General features: G+C 38.4%; 1 protein-coding gene across 3 annotated transcripts in view; it reads left to right on the forward strand.

The window, feature by feature from the left end:
• LOC124609119 (elongation factor 1-delta-like) overlaps positions 1 to 17,035 on the forward strand; it is a 52,762-nt gene extending 35,727 nt beyond the window's left edge. For all 3 annotated transcript variants that reach the window (XM_047140045.1, XM_047140046.1, XM_047140047.1), the window contains 4 exons: positions 6,515 to 6,584; positions 10,222 to 10,347; positions 11,311 to 11,426; positions 16,777 to 17,035. In XM_047140045.1, coding sequence (XP_046996001.1) covers positions 6,515 to 6,584; positions 10,222 to 10,347; positions 11,311 to 11,426; positions 16,777 to 16,815 — 351 coding nt within the window. In that variant the 3' untranslated portion in view covers positions 16,816 to 17,035. The remainder of the gene's footprint in view (positions 1 to 6,514; positions 6,585 to 10,221; positions 10,348 to 11,310; positions 11,427 to 16,776) is intronic.
• The last annotated feature ends 1,114 nt before the right edge of the window (positions 17,036 to 18,149 follow it).

The raw sequence follows: 18,149 nt of genomic DNA on the forward strand, positions 1-18,149 counted from the left end.
ACAAGCATAACTGTATAAAGAAGCTGGCATTTGCTACCTGAACAATATTTTCATCTACCCAGGTCTGAGAGTCATTATTTTTTGAAATGAATAACATCAAAGACTTACTAAGAGACTGTTAAAGGATTCGAGTTCAGCTTGCATTCTGTAGCATATTGTTAGAAAATATGCACCTAATATAAATTATTTGGCATCAAATTTGCAGCAGCAGAAATTGCATTTTTCTTTCATTTAGATAAACAAAAAAGATGTTTTACGATTTCTATATTAATGCTGTTTCTGGTTGCTAATAAATTGAAGTACTTTTTCAGTGGAGCTGAGATGTCTATGCAATCAAATTTTAAAATATGCATGTATTCATGCACTGTCAAATGCCTAAACACGTACAAAATAAGCAACAAAAAAATTACTTTTAAGATTAGTTTTATGGCATGCCATGGACATATTAAATATTTATTTGGGAAAAATTGCTTGTGTATTCACAAATGTTTGCCATTTGTGCCTTGGGGAATAGTCAGTTGCCTCCCTCCCTGCTGCCAAACATAATTTCCAGCATCAGAAATATTGACCAGGAGATTACTATCCTTCCCATCAAAGCACTTGAAACCAGCAAAGGTACCGGCTGGGTCTGCATTTTCTCCAGCAATATAATACTGGAATTAATAGTAAATAGTGTTTGGTTCACCATTTCCCTGTTCCATTGCAGGTAGTATATTTTTCAATTCCATCACTTTTGTTTTCAGTTTCTTTATGGAGTACAAAATATGGACATAGTCCTTTTTTTTACTATATTCACTATGCTTGAATACTTCAGTGCACAAAATTCTAAGTAAACCACATTCACTCACTATAGCTCACTTACAACTCATTGTTGACTTCGGAAAACAGAGAAACTTCATTCACTGCCAACGACACTCTTGGGCTGTACCGATCAACTGGGTTTCATGAAAGCACATTATAGAGATTGCATGCTCAAATTTGTTGCTTATTTGCAGTAGTGGTTCTGAAATTACTTTAATGAAGGCTGTTCAAATGCAATTAATTGAGTGCCAGTATCACATAGATTGGCAGTAGTTCTTTACTCCTCCTCCTCCCAGTATATGTATTCTCATTTATCGAAAAACTAATAGTTTTTGGATTGCTAGGAATCAGTCAAAAGCACCTGTTGCTAACTGCTATCCTGTATTTCACACATTAAAAATAATCTTTAGTGGACAATGTTGCAAGTTTTATGATTTGAATTAATTCACTGATGTACAGAAAGAGCTAATCAACCAGTAAGTTTCTAAAGACACATTAGTAAGCTTCACAGCTGCTGTTGTGAATTGCTGAATCAATATGTGATCGCACAGACAATTTCATGCATGTACTCATTAGGTTTCAGTTCACTGTTTTCAATTACAAACACACAACATTTCCTGAATGGCCAAGGAATTCTGGAAGCTCGAGAGGAAGAAATTGCTCAGTAACTCACCTCCCACATTTTTGGAAGGATAATTACAATTTCGGTCATTATTTTAAAATTTTTTATTTATCAAAGAACTGAAGAAAGTATGAAAAATGTATCTTGAAACTTGGTCCTTTTCAGTACATATTCTTTTATGTATATCAATTAAAAATGTGCCAGTAATGTTTTAAATGATGGCGTAAAGGGCTGCTCTCCTCTAAGCGGCCAGTCCTCGAAGTGTTACCCACCATGCAACTAGGCATTTTTAATATTAACAAATTGATGCTCCAGATGTAAAAAATAATCCTTTGATTATTTAACATATGACATCCAAAACAGTCACATGTAAAGAGGTATTACAAAACAAATTATATTATAAAAAGTATTAAGAACTGGTATAAATCAGAAACTGGAGGAATATTTAAAACTGGAAGAATATTTGCGAAAATAAACTGGAGATATATTAACACAAAAATATAGATTATTCCAAAATGGAAGCTGGTTCACAGTTGAAAAGTGTGTTGGTAAGTGAAATTTTAGAGCTCCATGTTAGCACCTAAAAGCCAATTCTTTATCTAGTTTCTGGGACAAAAATGTGAAGGAAGCAATCATCATTAAATTTTATGTGCTAAGAATACCCTAACACTGATGAGGCCATCAATGATTGGGAAAGAAAACACTATCCTTTACTAACTATGCTCAGTAAGGTGCAGATGTAGGCATTTAAGATGCTGCCTTGATAAATTCCACGCTCATTAATGACATGAAATAGGGGAGTGAATCAAATTCCACTCTTCTAGTAAACAGCCAAATCTTTGTCCCAGTTTTCCAAAATGATGTGAAGATCTTTGCTGATGGGGACTGCATTTGAAACTATATATCTGATTACAGGCAAAATCAGTGATTCTACCAAAAGAGAAGTTACATCTTAATGCAAATGGAGACTTCAGAATTTGTTGTAGCAAAATGGTAAACAGCTGTTTCAATATGGTCTAATGTATGCTGAACGCTATTCTAGTACATACATGTCCTATTTGTCAGAGCATGTACAGCAAACCATTTGGCAGCCATCTCAGTCAAACGGACACTTCTCAGAGTCTCTTCTGGTTAAAATATAACTGCTACAATGGAAGTCAAATGAGTTTCACTTTCAATACATAAATACTAGGTCACGAAAATGAATATGGAAATGTAAATGCTGGATGAAACACTGTGTTTAACATGCCAATATTCTCACGTAAAATGAACCTGCAGATTTTGCAAGTTAAATCAATACCTCCCTTTCCAGTTTCATATCTTTTGCAAAAGAATTGGTTACAGAAGCTTTTTAAGCGCATACTTTATTAAACATCAGTAAGCAATTTTATTACAATTACCCAATAAAATGAGGTTTCCCAAATTTGTCATCCAAAAAAATACAAGGTCAGCTTGAAATTTCAGACTGTGAATCAATGTGCTTATGTTGTACAATGGATTATATAGGGGATATCTTAGAATTACAGATGAAGCTCTAGCAATTGAAATTGCAAGCAAATTTATTTTGAAAATTCTGAAAGGTTGGAGGAGCAATAGGGACACCAACTTGGGTGAGAGAGGACAAATGTGGGGGAGGGAGTGGTGAGTGGCCAGCAAATTTTATCATCATCTCAACCATGAGAATGTATACTGCTTACCTTGGCTTTTTATGGGGATCTATAATGTTTAAATAGCAGTTTGCCTGAACCAATTTGTAGTCTAAACTGAATTCAGTTGGACAAATACTCCACAATAGTACACATTTTAGCAGGAGATGGTATAGCCTAGATAGGGGCCAATGGTGTAACTACATGTTTCATGCAGCAGTGTCGTCAATGCTAATTGTGAGTTATGATGGGAACGAAAGAGGTGTGTCAGCTGCTGGTTCAACACAGCCAATGAGAGGACAGCAGGCACACATGTGGGCACACATATTTGGAAGCAAGAGACAAAGGAGTACTGCCACATTATCATGTTACTGTAGATGCGAAATCCACTATCTGTTTGAAAAAACAGATGTGCTCTCAGGATCCACCACAACCACATCCTCTGAAATCTGTGTATTCAGAAGAAACATACAAATATTTGTGACAGTGAAGATGATTTTTGATGCCCTTTCCACTCACAGCAATTAAGCATCTTCATGTTTTTGCAGCGCAATGACTGCTGCATTAAATTTCTAGTGTGCAGCCGCATAAATTCAGCTGCTTCTAATACTTTGGATGTATATCGTTCAGCCATCTTCAGAGTGAGCCAAAACACTGACGCTCAAGCACTTGTTTCAATCTCTTGAACTTGCGAACTGCACCACTGCACATATGGCCAGATTCACAGGCATCAGAGATGTTGATCAGCAGCAAAGAAGTACAATATGCATTAATTGTATCTGTGGCTGGGCAGTCAATCCATGCTGGGATGTCAGTGTGTCACTCTGAACAGCACTTTCTGATAAATTCCACTACTTATCCAAGCTGAGGTCTCTATCCCTTAATTAAATTTATCGCCAAGGTAATTTCAATCGCCTCTTTCCACTCAGTCCCACAAAGATGGAGGAGATTAAATTTTGACAACAGTGTGGCCAGTATCAATACAGTGTTCTGCCACAGCTGATTTATTTGGATGTAAGAGGTGGGTGTACCAGCTGTGTTCCATACATTGTTCATGGACTGTACAAATCGTATGTTCAGTGTACGAGAAGCCACATTTGTAGGGGACCTTTTCAACTCCAACCTTTTGGAGCATCAAACCCTCTTTAGTAGAATCTGAGAGTGCTGTTGTCTTTGTTGGAGGACGAAAAATCACTTACCTTTTGCTCGCTGAGGTTCCATACTATTTTTGACAACAATCTTCCCATATATGACAGTAAGGCCATGGATTTAGATCTGTCTGTGTTATCTTCTGCACTGCTTAGTCACCTTTGGTTTCATTCGTAGTGCCTTACATATCTGCTGTGGAGAATAACCATTGGCGCCAGAAACTAAGTGTAGGAGCTCATCCTGCTCTCGTCAGCAATGATGTTTGCTCTGTGAACTGAACCTAAAGTTTTGTGAACACTCACTGTCTGCGAAAGATGATGGCAGTTATTTGCAAGTAAATATAAATCTCTTTCATACATTTCAGATACACTGTATGTTCCAAAGGTACCATCATTTTTGCACCACACCAAATCCAAAAACCGAAGACATCGCTCCTTTCAATTTCCGTTATAAACTGAATTTTTCTGTAGATGTGTGACAAAACATGCACTGTATCATTTGAAAGATACAGAAGTTAGCAAGTATGCCAGAACTTACCCCAGTTCACTGCTAATTGCACCATGTCATCTTAACGCTCTTGTGCATAGCATACGAAGTATTATATCACAATTTAAGGATGAAATTAAAAAATGGAAGTATATTAATGTTAAAATTGTTAACTTTCAGAATGATCGGACAGAAAAACCTGATTACAGCACTTGATTACATCCATTAAATAATACAGTTTAAATAATAAAGTTTCAAGACTTTAATGTAAATAACAATCAACACCAGGACTCTCAAAGTAGTTAAGAAATAATGTTGTACTGCCAATTCCATTCTAAAAGTTCTAGCTGGCAAAGTTTAAATGCAGTCGAACTGAAACTTTTTCTGTGATTAACTACTAGCCAATCATCAAGAGGTATTGGAGCATTGGGTAGAGTATTTCAGTGCACTGTTGGATGCTTGAGTCCCCTATTGAATATATCCCAGCCCCACTAGATGATGCCATAATGCCTCCCCCTTCCCAAGGAGAAGTGTACAAAGCAATTGCTCGATTGAAGAACAGTAAAGCACCAAGGACTGACAATATAACATCTGAACTATTGAAAGCTGAAGGAGTTGAGCTAAATCGTAGGATCTAAAAGATATGTGCCTCATGTGGGAAAAGTAAGAGGTAGAGTTGCCAGAAGAATAGAATGTAGGGATAGTGTGTCTGGTGCATAAGAAAGGAGATCTAGTTGAATGCAGCAACTACAGAGGCATAACACTTGTAAATATTACATATAAAGTACTATCAAATATCCTGTTTAGTAGACTTTCACCTATACCTGTTAAGGGAAAGGTAGCCTGTAGATAGTTGTGGTGCGAAAGGAGACCAAATCGTGGCCCAAGTTACTCAGGTGTGGTCTTCTGAACACAGTGATGTGGTATAAGCTGTGCTCAGGCTCAGTCTGTCAAGAATTACCAGCCCATATCAAATTGTAGGTCCTCATAAATAAAATTGGCCAGGAAAGTTTGTTCAAAAGTTGGAGGAAGGCAAAGGCTTGCAGGGCCATATTAAGTTGAGCACTGCAGTGTTTAAACCAACCTGAGTTGATAGCTTGCGGGCTTTCTAATAATAAATGATGTGGTGGGGTGTGGCCCTCAGCTACGTACCCCCTGACTCAGAGCTAAAATATTAAAAGTTTTGGCTGGTTTTGTTGTCTGGGGGCTGGGATACGTAGTTGCCGCATTACAGGCCAAATACTGCCGAGTCTGCAGTATACGATAAGAATACACACATAAATTGACTGGTCCAAGGTTTCTATTGCTCGAAAATTGTGAATTATGAATGTAACATATATATTTATAAATAAAAGATTGCAATTAGATAAAATCTGCAAGTACTACCTGAACAACTTTAAATGATGAGTACGATAGTAGAAGTACTTTTGAGAATTTGGTATATTTCTGCAAAACATTTATTGCTGTCGATGGTCCAGCAATTAAATAAAATATAAGTTGAATAACAGGGAAACAATAGATTCCTACTTCACATAATTAGTTATGAACAACAACATAGCTCGCGAGATATTCACTTCTGAGTGCATGCGCACACACAGATGTGGAATTACTTTTCATCATTTTCGGTTGTTTTTCAGCCATGGAATTTTTGTTACATAAGGTAAACATCACCCTCTATACCACATAGTTTGCGTGAACATGTAAGACATCTGCTGTTGAACTGTGAATTTATGGGTTCCTCTGTAGGCTTTATTAAAGTGTCTTCAATATTTTCAATAAAAATTAACCACAAACACAATTTTGTTTGCAGGAAGAAAGTGAAGAAGCTAAGAAAATAAAAGAACAGAGGTTAGCAGAGTATGCGGCAAAGAAATCAAAAAGTAAGTACACTCTACTTCAAATCCATATCTGAAGACACCACACAGTGGTACATATTTTATTAGCTTTTACTGATGTTCTCTCTCTCTCTCTCTCTCTCTTTCTCTCTCTCTCTCTCTCTCTCTCTCTCTCTCTCTCTCTCTCTCTCTCTCTCTCTGTGTGTGTGTGTGTGTGTGTGTGTGTGTGTGTGTGTGTGTGTGTGTGTGTGTGTGTGTGTATACTTTGATACTTCACTCAGTATTTACTCCACTTTGTCACCAAATAATTGAAATGTGGTGTACTTGTTTGAAATAGATGACAATCCAGGATAACATTTATTTGCACCATAAATTTAAGGTGGCAGTTTCAAAATGGTGCACAGACTCCAATTCATCTCATTTGGTGGTATTCAAAATGAATATATGAGAATGTCTTGAACGCCATGTCCCAATATCTGACCATTTTAAAGGCATGTCTATTTTTTTATTATTCAAATTAGTTTTAAAAATTACATTTAAATTTTTGTCATACAGTCCTCTTCATTCATTTTTATTGGGCTAATGTACAGGGTGGCACAGAGAAATGGAAATATTTGATATTATTACAAAACATTTCACCATACACATTAAATTGATTCTGAAAATTTTGCACAGTGTTATGCAATGTGTTCTCTAAGATGTTGGTGGTGGTCTCTTCAGTGTGTTTAGCTGGGCAAGATTTGGTGGTGTAGTCAGATACAAAATTCTCGCCAGATGTCCCCCATAAAATGTGGGCGCACACTGAGATGTCTGGAGGCAACCAATTAATGTCAGCATTCTTGAAATTATGTGGTCCCCAAACACATTTACTGCAGGCATAAGCAGTTGAGCAGATTGTCTGGTGGTTCCATCATGTTGAAACAAGGTGTGCTGAATGTTAAGATTTGGAAGAGAATGGAATCAAAAATGTCCTGTTGATGTAATGTTGAGACACATAGACAGCAGTGTCTCCTCCATGTTGGAAACAGTAAGGGCTTTTCAGCCCTTGACACAACACTGCACATCATATTGTCACCTTAGTGCTTTGTAACACTCACCAGTGAAGTACAGCAGGATTTATTTCTGTCGAGTAACGCTTGTTCTGCTTATTCATGTATCCACTTAGATGAAAATGGGCTGCTTCTGCCATCCAAAAATTTTCAGCAAAGTTAGCATCCTCATTGATTTTGGCCAACAGATTTTCACAAAAGTATATGAGCAATACAGAATCAATAGTTTTCAGTTATTGAATAAGTTTGTAAGAATGAAATTCAAATCTGTGGAGTAGTCTCTGTTCGGTCAGACTTTGATCCAATTATGGCAATTTTTTGCGACTCCTTACCACTGCACCTAGCCCAGCACTAGTGTTTTTTGGGATTCATGCAGACAATACATGCCCACTAGTATATCCTCCCCTATGCCAAACCACTCTTCAAAGTTAAAAACCGACATTTTGATTGCATGTGAAGAAGGAACTTGATCACAAAGTAGGACCTTATAGTGGCACCAAAATACCGTGCAGTGATCACAATGTTGGTAATCTGCACTCTGTGACAACATGCTCCACACTGCCCCATTGCAACTAAGTGTCCGTTATTACCTCCCCCGCCCCCACCCCACTTAATGAACATCTGCAGGACAGCCCACATCAACTTAAGTGGTTACTATTTCTCTGTGCAACCCTGCATAATTAAATCATGATTCAAAAAAAGGAGTAAAAACTACATTTCAAACATACTAAGACTACATTTCTTAGTGGTAACTAGAATGTATAAGATATCAGAAAAATATTATTGAATATACATTTATTTTTTGTGGAACAGTATTCAAATTCTAGTGAAGCTGTAACTTCTTTACATGTGCTATATTGCTGAAGGTTAAACACAGAAGAAAACCAAATTAGTAATTTCTTAGCACAGCTAGTAAAGTCCCGTCTATTACAATCTTAAAGGAACTGATATTTGTTCCATACACGAGTTTGGTTTTGAGTATTACAGTTCTTAAGAACGCATAACAAAGAATTGTAATTCGTGCTCTCTCCTGGAACTGACTTTAGTAAACATGTTAAATGCACATTAAAAAATACTCTTGTCTGATTCACAAGATGTATTTAACCTAAGGCATAATATTTAGTAGTAGTAAGTGGGGCAGGGGGGGGGGGGGAGAGAGATCTGGCAGAAATAGACGTTACAAAAACTAGATGGCAAATGTTTTGTTCAGTAAAATGTTTCATTTCTCTGGTTAGTAAAACTGAATCGAATGGACAACTGATGTGATAGTAGATAGATATTTCTCAAGGTCTGTAATTTCTTGGTTTGTGTTTGAAAATACATTTATTATTGTAAAGTTTAAAATAATAATCTTTTGTTTGTGTAAAAGGAGCATCTTTCCCTCAGTAGTACAATATTAAGATTAGTGGACTATCCCCATTGTTGTCCAGATTCACAGTGCATAATATTAATTTTGTTAGATACATCTCAGAGAGGTGATAATAGTCAAAAGAATTTTCACATTTTGCTTCAACTTTACTCGTACCAGATTACATATGCTTCATATGTTATCTAATAGCAGCTGGAATGGAAAATTTTACATAATGTTAAGTGAATGATATTCAGTTACCTTAACCAATTAAAATGTGGACTGTCTACATATACATCAAACCAGATAAATAATAGAGCTCATATTTAAAAGAATGTGTGTAGGGCCCTGGTGTGAGGAAAAAGGACTGCATGTTTGTCTGCCTCTCTCTCTCTCTCTCTCTCTCTCTCTCTCTCACACACACACACACACACACACACACACACACACACACACACACAGCATAAAATTTATAATTTTAAATTTTTCACAGTACTGCCTAGAAGTCACTTCACAGATGTAGATAACTTACACAACAGATATCCACATGCTTGTAGCACATATTGAAGTGCATGAAAGAGCTAAATGGTTGCACCACATAAAGCTCTGTAACAACTAGAGCCAAAGCATATGCACGTGGCTCATCAAATGATGCCAACAGCTTAATGTTTGCTGTGTAAAAATGTTTATGGGGGAATCATTTATACAAGTCTTTGATTTGGATGTGTGTTATAACACATCCTTCTTACTTTTCACAACTAGTTTTTGGTGTCTCCCCATGGAAGTATGAACAATGTTATCTATTGGTGTTGTAAAATTTTAACATCTCACAGCTCTAAACAAAAGTATAAAAATATTTTTTTGCTTAGGGATTAGCATTGTGAGAGAATAATACCATTTCAAATATATGGCCCTGTGGCCAAATTAAGTGTTACTAGTGTCCCAATTACTGCAGATTTTGAAACAATGTACTTCAGTGATCAGAATTGTTCCTCATTAAAGAAGAAACCTGAAACATGAAAAAAGCAAGTGTTACTGGCAGTTGTATTGAAGAATAATTTTCCATGTCTGAAGCATCTGCCATAAATTTAGAGGAGAAATACTGTTTGAATGTATGATTCTGTATTGACATGTTTTGAAGAACTTTGTAATAAAGCCTCAGTTTTATTCTGTTTTACACAAAACTTGCTAATACTTTTTAAGTGTTATGAAAATGACACGAGAAGGTCATAGAGAAAAATACATAGTCTAAAAAATTGTTATATGTATTCTGTATGATTTTCAGAACCAGCACTAATTGCAAAGTCAAATATTATTCTGGATGTGAAACCATGGGATGATGAAACTGACATGAAATTGTTGGAGGCTGAAGTACGCAAAATATCAATGGATGGTCTTCTTTGGGGTGCATGTAAGTAATATTTTGTCTGTTGAATGTTAGATGTGTCAATTTAATAAATTGCAATGCTAATACTTTTGTGTCTACTCAAGAATTTATTAAAATAAAGGTAGAGATAAGTTTGTCCAACAATTTCATTATATAGTTTGCAGCTACACAGGTACCAGCACATAATACTCCTTAAATAGCTAACAAACAAGATCAAGTTTTACACTTGCAACATAAAGCATTATCAGTTTTATTAAATGTTAATTTTTATGTAAGTCGAACCTTCACTGTGCTTAGTTCAGTTACTAGTCTTTTTGAAAATTGCTACTATAACATAGTGAGACAAATATTGAGTGGTTCCTTTCAAAAGAACAACTCTGATTTCCTTCCAGATCTTTATCTACCCTACTGAAGCTTGTGTTTAATATTTAAAGGCTTTGTTGAAAGATGTTAAACCCTGATCTTTCATCCTTCTCTTAGGTGGAGAAAGTCTAAATCAGACCATCTTTCACACCAATAATTGTCTCCTATTACACCAAATCATTGACTGCTAATGCAGTTCAGTTGTTGTCAGTGTATACACAATGGTTTACTGCTTGTAAATTAAAGTGTACTTTCTTTCTTTGTTCCGGGAGTGCATATCTTCAAAGATGTGAATGGTCTGTGCATGTTAAAGAAATATGTACAGTATATGATTTGTTTGTGCTTTGCTATTGACTGTGACTAAGGATTGTATGTCTGTTTTAGAATCCCCATGAAGCAGTGATATTCAGTAGTGTTACATGTGATATCTCGTGGGTGGTTGGCGGAACAGGATCTTTGGAAACAATTTAAACATTTTAGCAAAATACGCCTACTTCCCTTGACTCTCTCCTGTAGGAATCAAAACCTGTGCATAAATCTGAAATTATCTTCCATTTAAAATTGATGTTGCTATGAAATTTTAATTAATTTATTTTGACCACAATTCTTTCCTTCAAATTGCAGCAAAACTTGTACCTCTTGCTTATGGAATACATAAACTTCAGATTTCATGTGTTGTGGAAGATGACAAAGTATCTGTTGATGTACTTCAAGAAGCAATAGAAGCAATTGAAGATTATGTAAGTAGTCCTATATTACTTTTCAGTTTGATAGTTTAGTCTGCTCAGTGACATATTTCAAGCAGTTTGCTATGTTAGTATTTTCTTGTAGTGTCTGTACGTGGGCAGTGCATGTGTAAAAAGTGTTTCAAGTGTGCTTGTAGACAGTTGACTACCAAATATGAAATTGAAAGTGTGACATACCATAAACGCTGTCATTACCGTAGTATCACAATCTAATACGTAAAGAGTGACACGTGTGCATAATAAAAACGACAAAAAGAAACTGAGTGACAGTCTCAGTTCTCACTGTACCCAAAAATGCACTGTGGCTTTAGACTTACTTGCTGATTGCTTTTTATTCTATGACTGTCCTGTAAGTTCTCATTCAGCTGTCATTATATTTTCTCCAGCACTGAATAAATCATTCCTAGAAAGACAGAAAATAAAGATATTATGTTCAGACACACTCTCAACATTTTTCATTGAGTCTCTTGAGTAACAGGCACGTAACATAAATGTACATAAATTGTCCATTGATAGCCCTGTAGTACTTACTGCCTTTGATGACTGTCTTTGTGCTAGCAATAATTCTAGTAATGGGCACAATATGTAAGCTGAGAAACGAGAAGTGTCATTGGTTTGAATAGAGCTGTAAGTGGGGGGAGGGGGGGCCGCACGTGTGCCCACGATTATTACAGGATAGTTGCAACTAAGAAAATGGAAAATTGAGGTTTGCAGCTACATTATTCAGAGAGAGATAAATGTATTATTAAAAACAAAGATTCCATGACTTACCAGACGGGAAAGCGCTGGTAGATAGGCACAATAAAAACACACACACACACACACACACACACACACACACACACACACACACACACACACACAAAATTTCAAGCTTTCGCAACCCACAGTTGCTTCGTCAGGAAAGAGGGAAAGATGAAAGGATGTGGGTTTTAAGGGAGAGGGTAAGGAGTCATTCCAATCCCGGGAGCGGAAAGACTTACCTCAGGGGGAAAAAGGACAGGTATACGCTCGCTCGCTCGCGCGCACACACCTACCTGTCCACACATATACAGACACAAGCAGACATATTTAAAGGCAAAGAGTTTGGGCAGAGATGTCAGTCAAGGCGGAAGTGCAGAGGCAAATATGTTGTTGAATGAAAGGTGAGGTATGAGTGGCGGCAACTTGAAATTAGTGGAGATTGAGACCTGGTGGATAACGGGAAGTCATCCAATCTCCTGGTTTCCCACCTCTGGAAAGGCAACTCACACACCTTCACAACCTTTCCAACAAACCTCAACCTCCTCTCATTGCACACAGACCCAGTCTCTCCCATCTACTCAATCTCCCACTTCCAGCTCCACTCCCCCAACACCTCAAAATTCTAGCCAACACAATCTGGAACCACAACACCCCAATTCAGTAGTTAACCTTTCCTCCAAACCTCTCTCCCAATCCGAAACCTCTGTCCTATCCAAAGGCCTCACCTTCAGCCCCACTCCCAGATTCAACCAAACTGCCCTTGTCAAAGATTTACTGTCTTACACTCATAGTCTCTGCTGGAAACATCACTTTGCCACAAATAAAAATAATCCTGATCCCACTCCTAATGATCCAACTCCCCAAGACACTATCCAAATTGAACCCTGCCTGGAACAATTCAGTCCTCCATCACAGCGGGACCCACCTCCTCTTCCTCAAAATCACCCTCTTGAAACCTTCCAGGAATTTCTCACTTCCAGCCTTTCCTCTCACTCTTTCTTGAAAAACCTTCATCCTACTCCCATCATCACCACAGCTGAAGCCCAGGCTATCCGTGATCTGAAAGCTGGCCGATCCATCATCATTCTTCCGGCTGACAAGGGTTCCACGACCGTGGTATTTGATCGTCGGGAGTATGTGGTTGAGGGACTGCGTCAGCTTTCAGACAACACCACATACAATGTTTGCCTAGGTAATCCCATTCCTGATGTCCAGGCGGAGCTTCAAGGAATCCTGAGAATGTTAGGCCCCCTACAAAACCTTTCACCTGACTCCATCAACCTCCTGACCCCACCGACACCTCGCACTCCTACCTTCTACCTACTTCCTAAAATTCACAAACCCAAACATCCCGGCTGCCCCATTGTAGCTGGTTACCAAGCCCCCACAGAACGTCTCTCTGCCTGCGTAGATCAACACCTTCAACCCATTACATGCAGTCTCCCATCCTTCATCAAAGACACCAACCACTTTCTCAAACGCCTGGAATCCTTACCCAGTCTGTTACCCCCGGAAACCATCCTTGTAACCATTCATGCCACTTCCCTATACACAAATATCCCGCACGTCCAGGGCCTCACTGCAATGGAGCACTTCCTTTCACGCCGATCACCTGCTTCCCTACCTAAAACTTCTTTCCTCTTCACCTTAGCCAGCTTCAGCCTGACTCACAACTTCTTCACTTTTGAAGACCAGACATACCAACAATTAAAGGGAACAGCCATGGGTACCAGAATGGCCCCCTCGTATGCCAACCTATTTATGGGTCGATTAGAGGAAGCCTTCTTGGTTACCCAAGCCTGCCAACCCAAAGTTTGATGACATCTTCATGATCTGGACTAACAGTGAAGAAGAACTCCAGAATTTCCTCTCCAACCTCAACTCCTTTGGTTCCATCAGATTCACCTGGTCCTACTCCAAATCCCATGCCACTTTCCTTGACGTTGACCTCCATGTGTCCAATGGCCAGCTTCACACATCCGTCCACATCAAACCCACCAACAAGCAACAGTACCTCCATTACGACAGCTGCCACCCATTCCACATCAAACGGTCCCTTCCCTACAGCCTAGGCATTCGTGGCAAACGAATCTGCTCCAGTCCTGAATCCCTGAACCATTACACCAACAACCTGAAAACAGCTTTCGCATCCCACAACTACCCTCCCGACCTGGTACAGAAGCAAATAACCAGAGCCACTTCCTCATCCCCTCAAACCCAGAACCTCTCACAAGAGCCCCAAAAGTGCCCCACTTGTGACAGGATACTTCCCGGGACTGGATCAGACTCTGAATGTGGCTCTCCAGCAGGGATACGACTTCCTCAAATCCTGCCGCGAAATGAGATCCATCCTTCATGAAATCCTCCCCACTCAACCAAGAGTGTCTTTCCTCCGTCCACCTAACCTTCGTAACCTTTTAGTTCATCCCTATGAAATCCCCAAACCACCTTCCTACCCTCTGGCTCCTACCCTTGTAACCGCCCCCGGTGTAAAACCTGTCCCATGCACCCTCCCACCACCATCTACTCCAGGCCTGTAACCCGGAAGATGTACACGATCAAAGGCAGAGCCACGTGTGAAAGCACCCACGTGATTTACCAGCTGACCTGCCTACACTGTGACGCTTTCGATGTGGGAATGACCAGCAACAAACTGTCCATTTGCATGAATGGACACAGGCAGACAGTGTTTGTTGGTAATGAGGATCACCCTGTGGCTAAACATGCCTTGGTGCACGGCCAGCACATCTTGGCACAGTGTTACACTGTCTGGGTTATCTGGATACTTCCCACTAACACCAACCTATCCGAACTCTGGAGATGGGAACTTGCCCTTCAATATATCCTCTCTTCCCGTTATCCACCAGGCCTCAATCTCCGCTAATTTCAAGTTGCCGCCACTCATACCTCACCTGTCATTCAACATCATCTTTGCCTCTGCACTTCTGATCGACTGACATCTCTGCCCAAACTCTTTGCCTTTAAATTTGTCTGCTTGTGACTGTATATGTGTGGACGGGTGTGTGTGTGTGTGTGTGTGTGTGTGTGTGTGTGTGTGTGTACACCTGTCCTTTTTTCCCCCTAAGGTAAGTCTTTCTGCTCCCGGGATTGGAATGACTCCTTACCCTCTCCCTTAAAACCCACATCCTTTCATCTTTCCCTCTCCTTCCCTCTTTCCTGACGAAGCAACCATGGGTTGCGAAAGCTTGAAATTTGTGTGTGTGTGTGTGTGTGTGTGTGTGTGTGTGTGTGTGTGTTTTTTTTTATTGTGCCTATCTACCAGCGCTTTCCTGTTTGGTAAGTCATGGAATCTTTATTTTTAATATATTTTTCCCATGTGGAATGTTTCTTTCTATTTTATATATATATATATATATATATATATATATATATATATATATATATATATATGTCCCTTTTTGTTAGTCTAAAGTGCAAAACATCATCCAAAGACAATTTCCTTAATAATTTAGGATACATTGCCAAGAAAAGGGTTTGATAACAACAGTATTAATGATAGACTGGCTGGCTACTTTTTGGAATTGCAGACCCGGTTTTTCTCAGTAAGAGCTATGCTTGTGTTGGTCACCTCACACCTGAAGTAGTAAATAACATTGCTACAATGAAGATAGTTGTGGTACCAGGAGCTACATCTCAAAGCTGTAAGTGCTTGATATCATAAGCAAACCATTTAGACAGTTTCCAAAAACTCTATTCTCATAGATTATTGGACTGCATAATGCACTCACTTCGGCAACAATGAAAAGCAATCAGTTAGCCTTATGTGTGAGTGGATTCTCTCTTCATGGTGCACAGTATTAACAGATTTTGTCATCAAGAGTTCGAAAAGCACTGTGTCCAGTCTCTGGATTGTAGCAAGGACAACTTACTTTCAAGAGTGGTGAAATTGATAGTAATGACACTCACCATACAGAGGAAACATTGAGTTGGACAGGCAGAACAGAAAGAAATCAGCTTTCGAGCAAAAGGCCTTCTAAAGTAGCGCGTGCACGCCGGTGACTCAACATCTTCTCCTTATGGGGAGTTGCAATCTTATCATTTTCAGAATATTGACTTGATTCCATCCTGAATTTTCCATTGGTTTGATAGTAATGATACACATTAGATAATGAAGTGGTAACAGTAAAGCTTTAGCTACTTGCAGGAGACAAAAATGTGATTGTTTGCCCGGCAGGGTCAGGGATTTTCTCTGCCTCGTGATGACTGGGTGTTGTGTGATGTCCTTAGGTTAGTTAGGTTTAAGTAGTTCTAAGTTCTAGGGTACTGATGACCATAGATGTTAAGTCCCATAGTGCTCAGAGCCATTTGTGATTGTTTGACTATGTTGTGAGCAATTTTTGAAAATGAGTAACACAACACATATTTTTATCTGAGTTTCTTCCTTTTTTCGTCCCTCAGCATTGAGGGAGGGCTTATATTCAGGTCAGTGTAGTATTTTAGTGATCTTTGTACTTGACTTATTCATCCATATTTTTATAAGGGAATGGCTACACTCAGAAATATGGCAACTATCTGTATGTGCCAACAAATAAGGCCTGCTATCATACTATATTTCTAATAATATTGCATTTATTTTCAGGTCCAAAGTGTGGATATTGCTGCTTTCAACAAGGTTTAACCCCTTCAGAAGAAGTGCCAACCCAGGATCATTCCATGTGATTTTAATGATGTGAGAATTTGTACCAGTTTGATAGGTTTCAATTTATGAGTTTCCTTACATAATACATCCATCATTGTTGTGAAACTTTTCTAGTACCAAATGTCCTAATTCCATATCACTTATTTGTTACTGCAGTTTTGTTATACAGCACTACAAAGTAAATAATCTGAACACATTATTGTCGTGTACTAAACTTCCATCCATAATTATTCCTGATATCTTTATTGTTGTTGTTGTTGTTTAGTACCAGTCAGTTTATTTTATGTGCTGGGAAATGTTTTTCTAAAAATTGGCTTACTGCAAGTGTGATGATGTGGCTACATATTCATTTGCAGTTGTCATCTTTGTAGTCACTGTCTTCAGTCCAAAGGCTGGTTTGATGCACCTCTCCATCATTGTCTATCCTGTGCAGTCATCATCATCTCCAAATAACTACTGCAACCCACATCCTTTTCAAGCTGCTTGCTGTATTCATCCCTTGATCTCCCTCTACAATTTGTACTCCACTCCCTCACTCCCATCCATCTTTGGAATATAAATAATTACTTTCTTAATAAAGTTTGAAGATATTTTACATGTCTCATATTTTTTACATACAAGATTGAATAATTGTCATGGCTTGCTCTCAAAGTGATCATAATTCTGAGGAAACGTTTTCTACTCCATGAGCACCGTTCCAATATACACACTTCAGGGCTTTCTTCTTCCATCTCATCTTCATCCCCTTCTGTTTCTATAATATTGTGTTAGTTTTTCTCTTACATTGAGCATCTATATATTTCTTCCATCTGTTGGCCACACTTTCTTTATTTGATATAGTCTTGCCATTTGAGCTCTTAATTTTTATACAGGTACTTTCCTTTCCTTCAAAGACTTCCATAATTTTCGTATAGGTGGCATGTATCATTCCCCTATTTATGCATGCTAATACACCCTTGCATTTCTTGTTGAGCCAGTCCTGTTACATTTTGCACTTCCGATCAATCTCATTTTTTAAGAAATCTTTATTTCCTTTTACCTGCTTTGTTTGCTGTATTTTGTATTTTCTCATTTCTTCAGTTAAACTGGATCTCTCTTGTGTTATCCAAGGATTTCTGCTGGGCCTTGTCTTTTGACACATTTGACCTTCTGCTGCTGATACTATTTCATCTTTTAAAGCTACCCATTCATCATCTTCTATTCCTACATTCCTCTTTCCCAATTACAAGACGAGGTATTTTTTTTACAAAAATTGTCATTCTAAAAATACAAAGTTGTCTTAAGTTTCCAGATTGAAGCTTTGGCAATTGAGG

This window comes from Schistocerca americana, chromosome 1, assembly GCF_021461395.2.
Source record: "Schistocerca americana isolate TAMUIC-IGC-003095 chromosome 1, iqSchAmer2.1, whole genome shotgun sequence".
Lineage (NCBI taxonomy): Eukaryota > Metazoa > Arthropoda > Insecta > Orthoptera > Acrididae > Schistocerca > Schistocerca americana.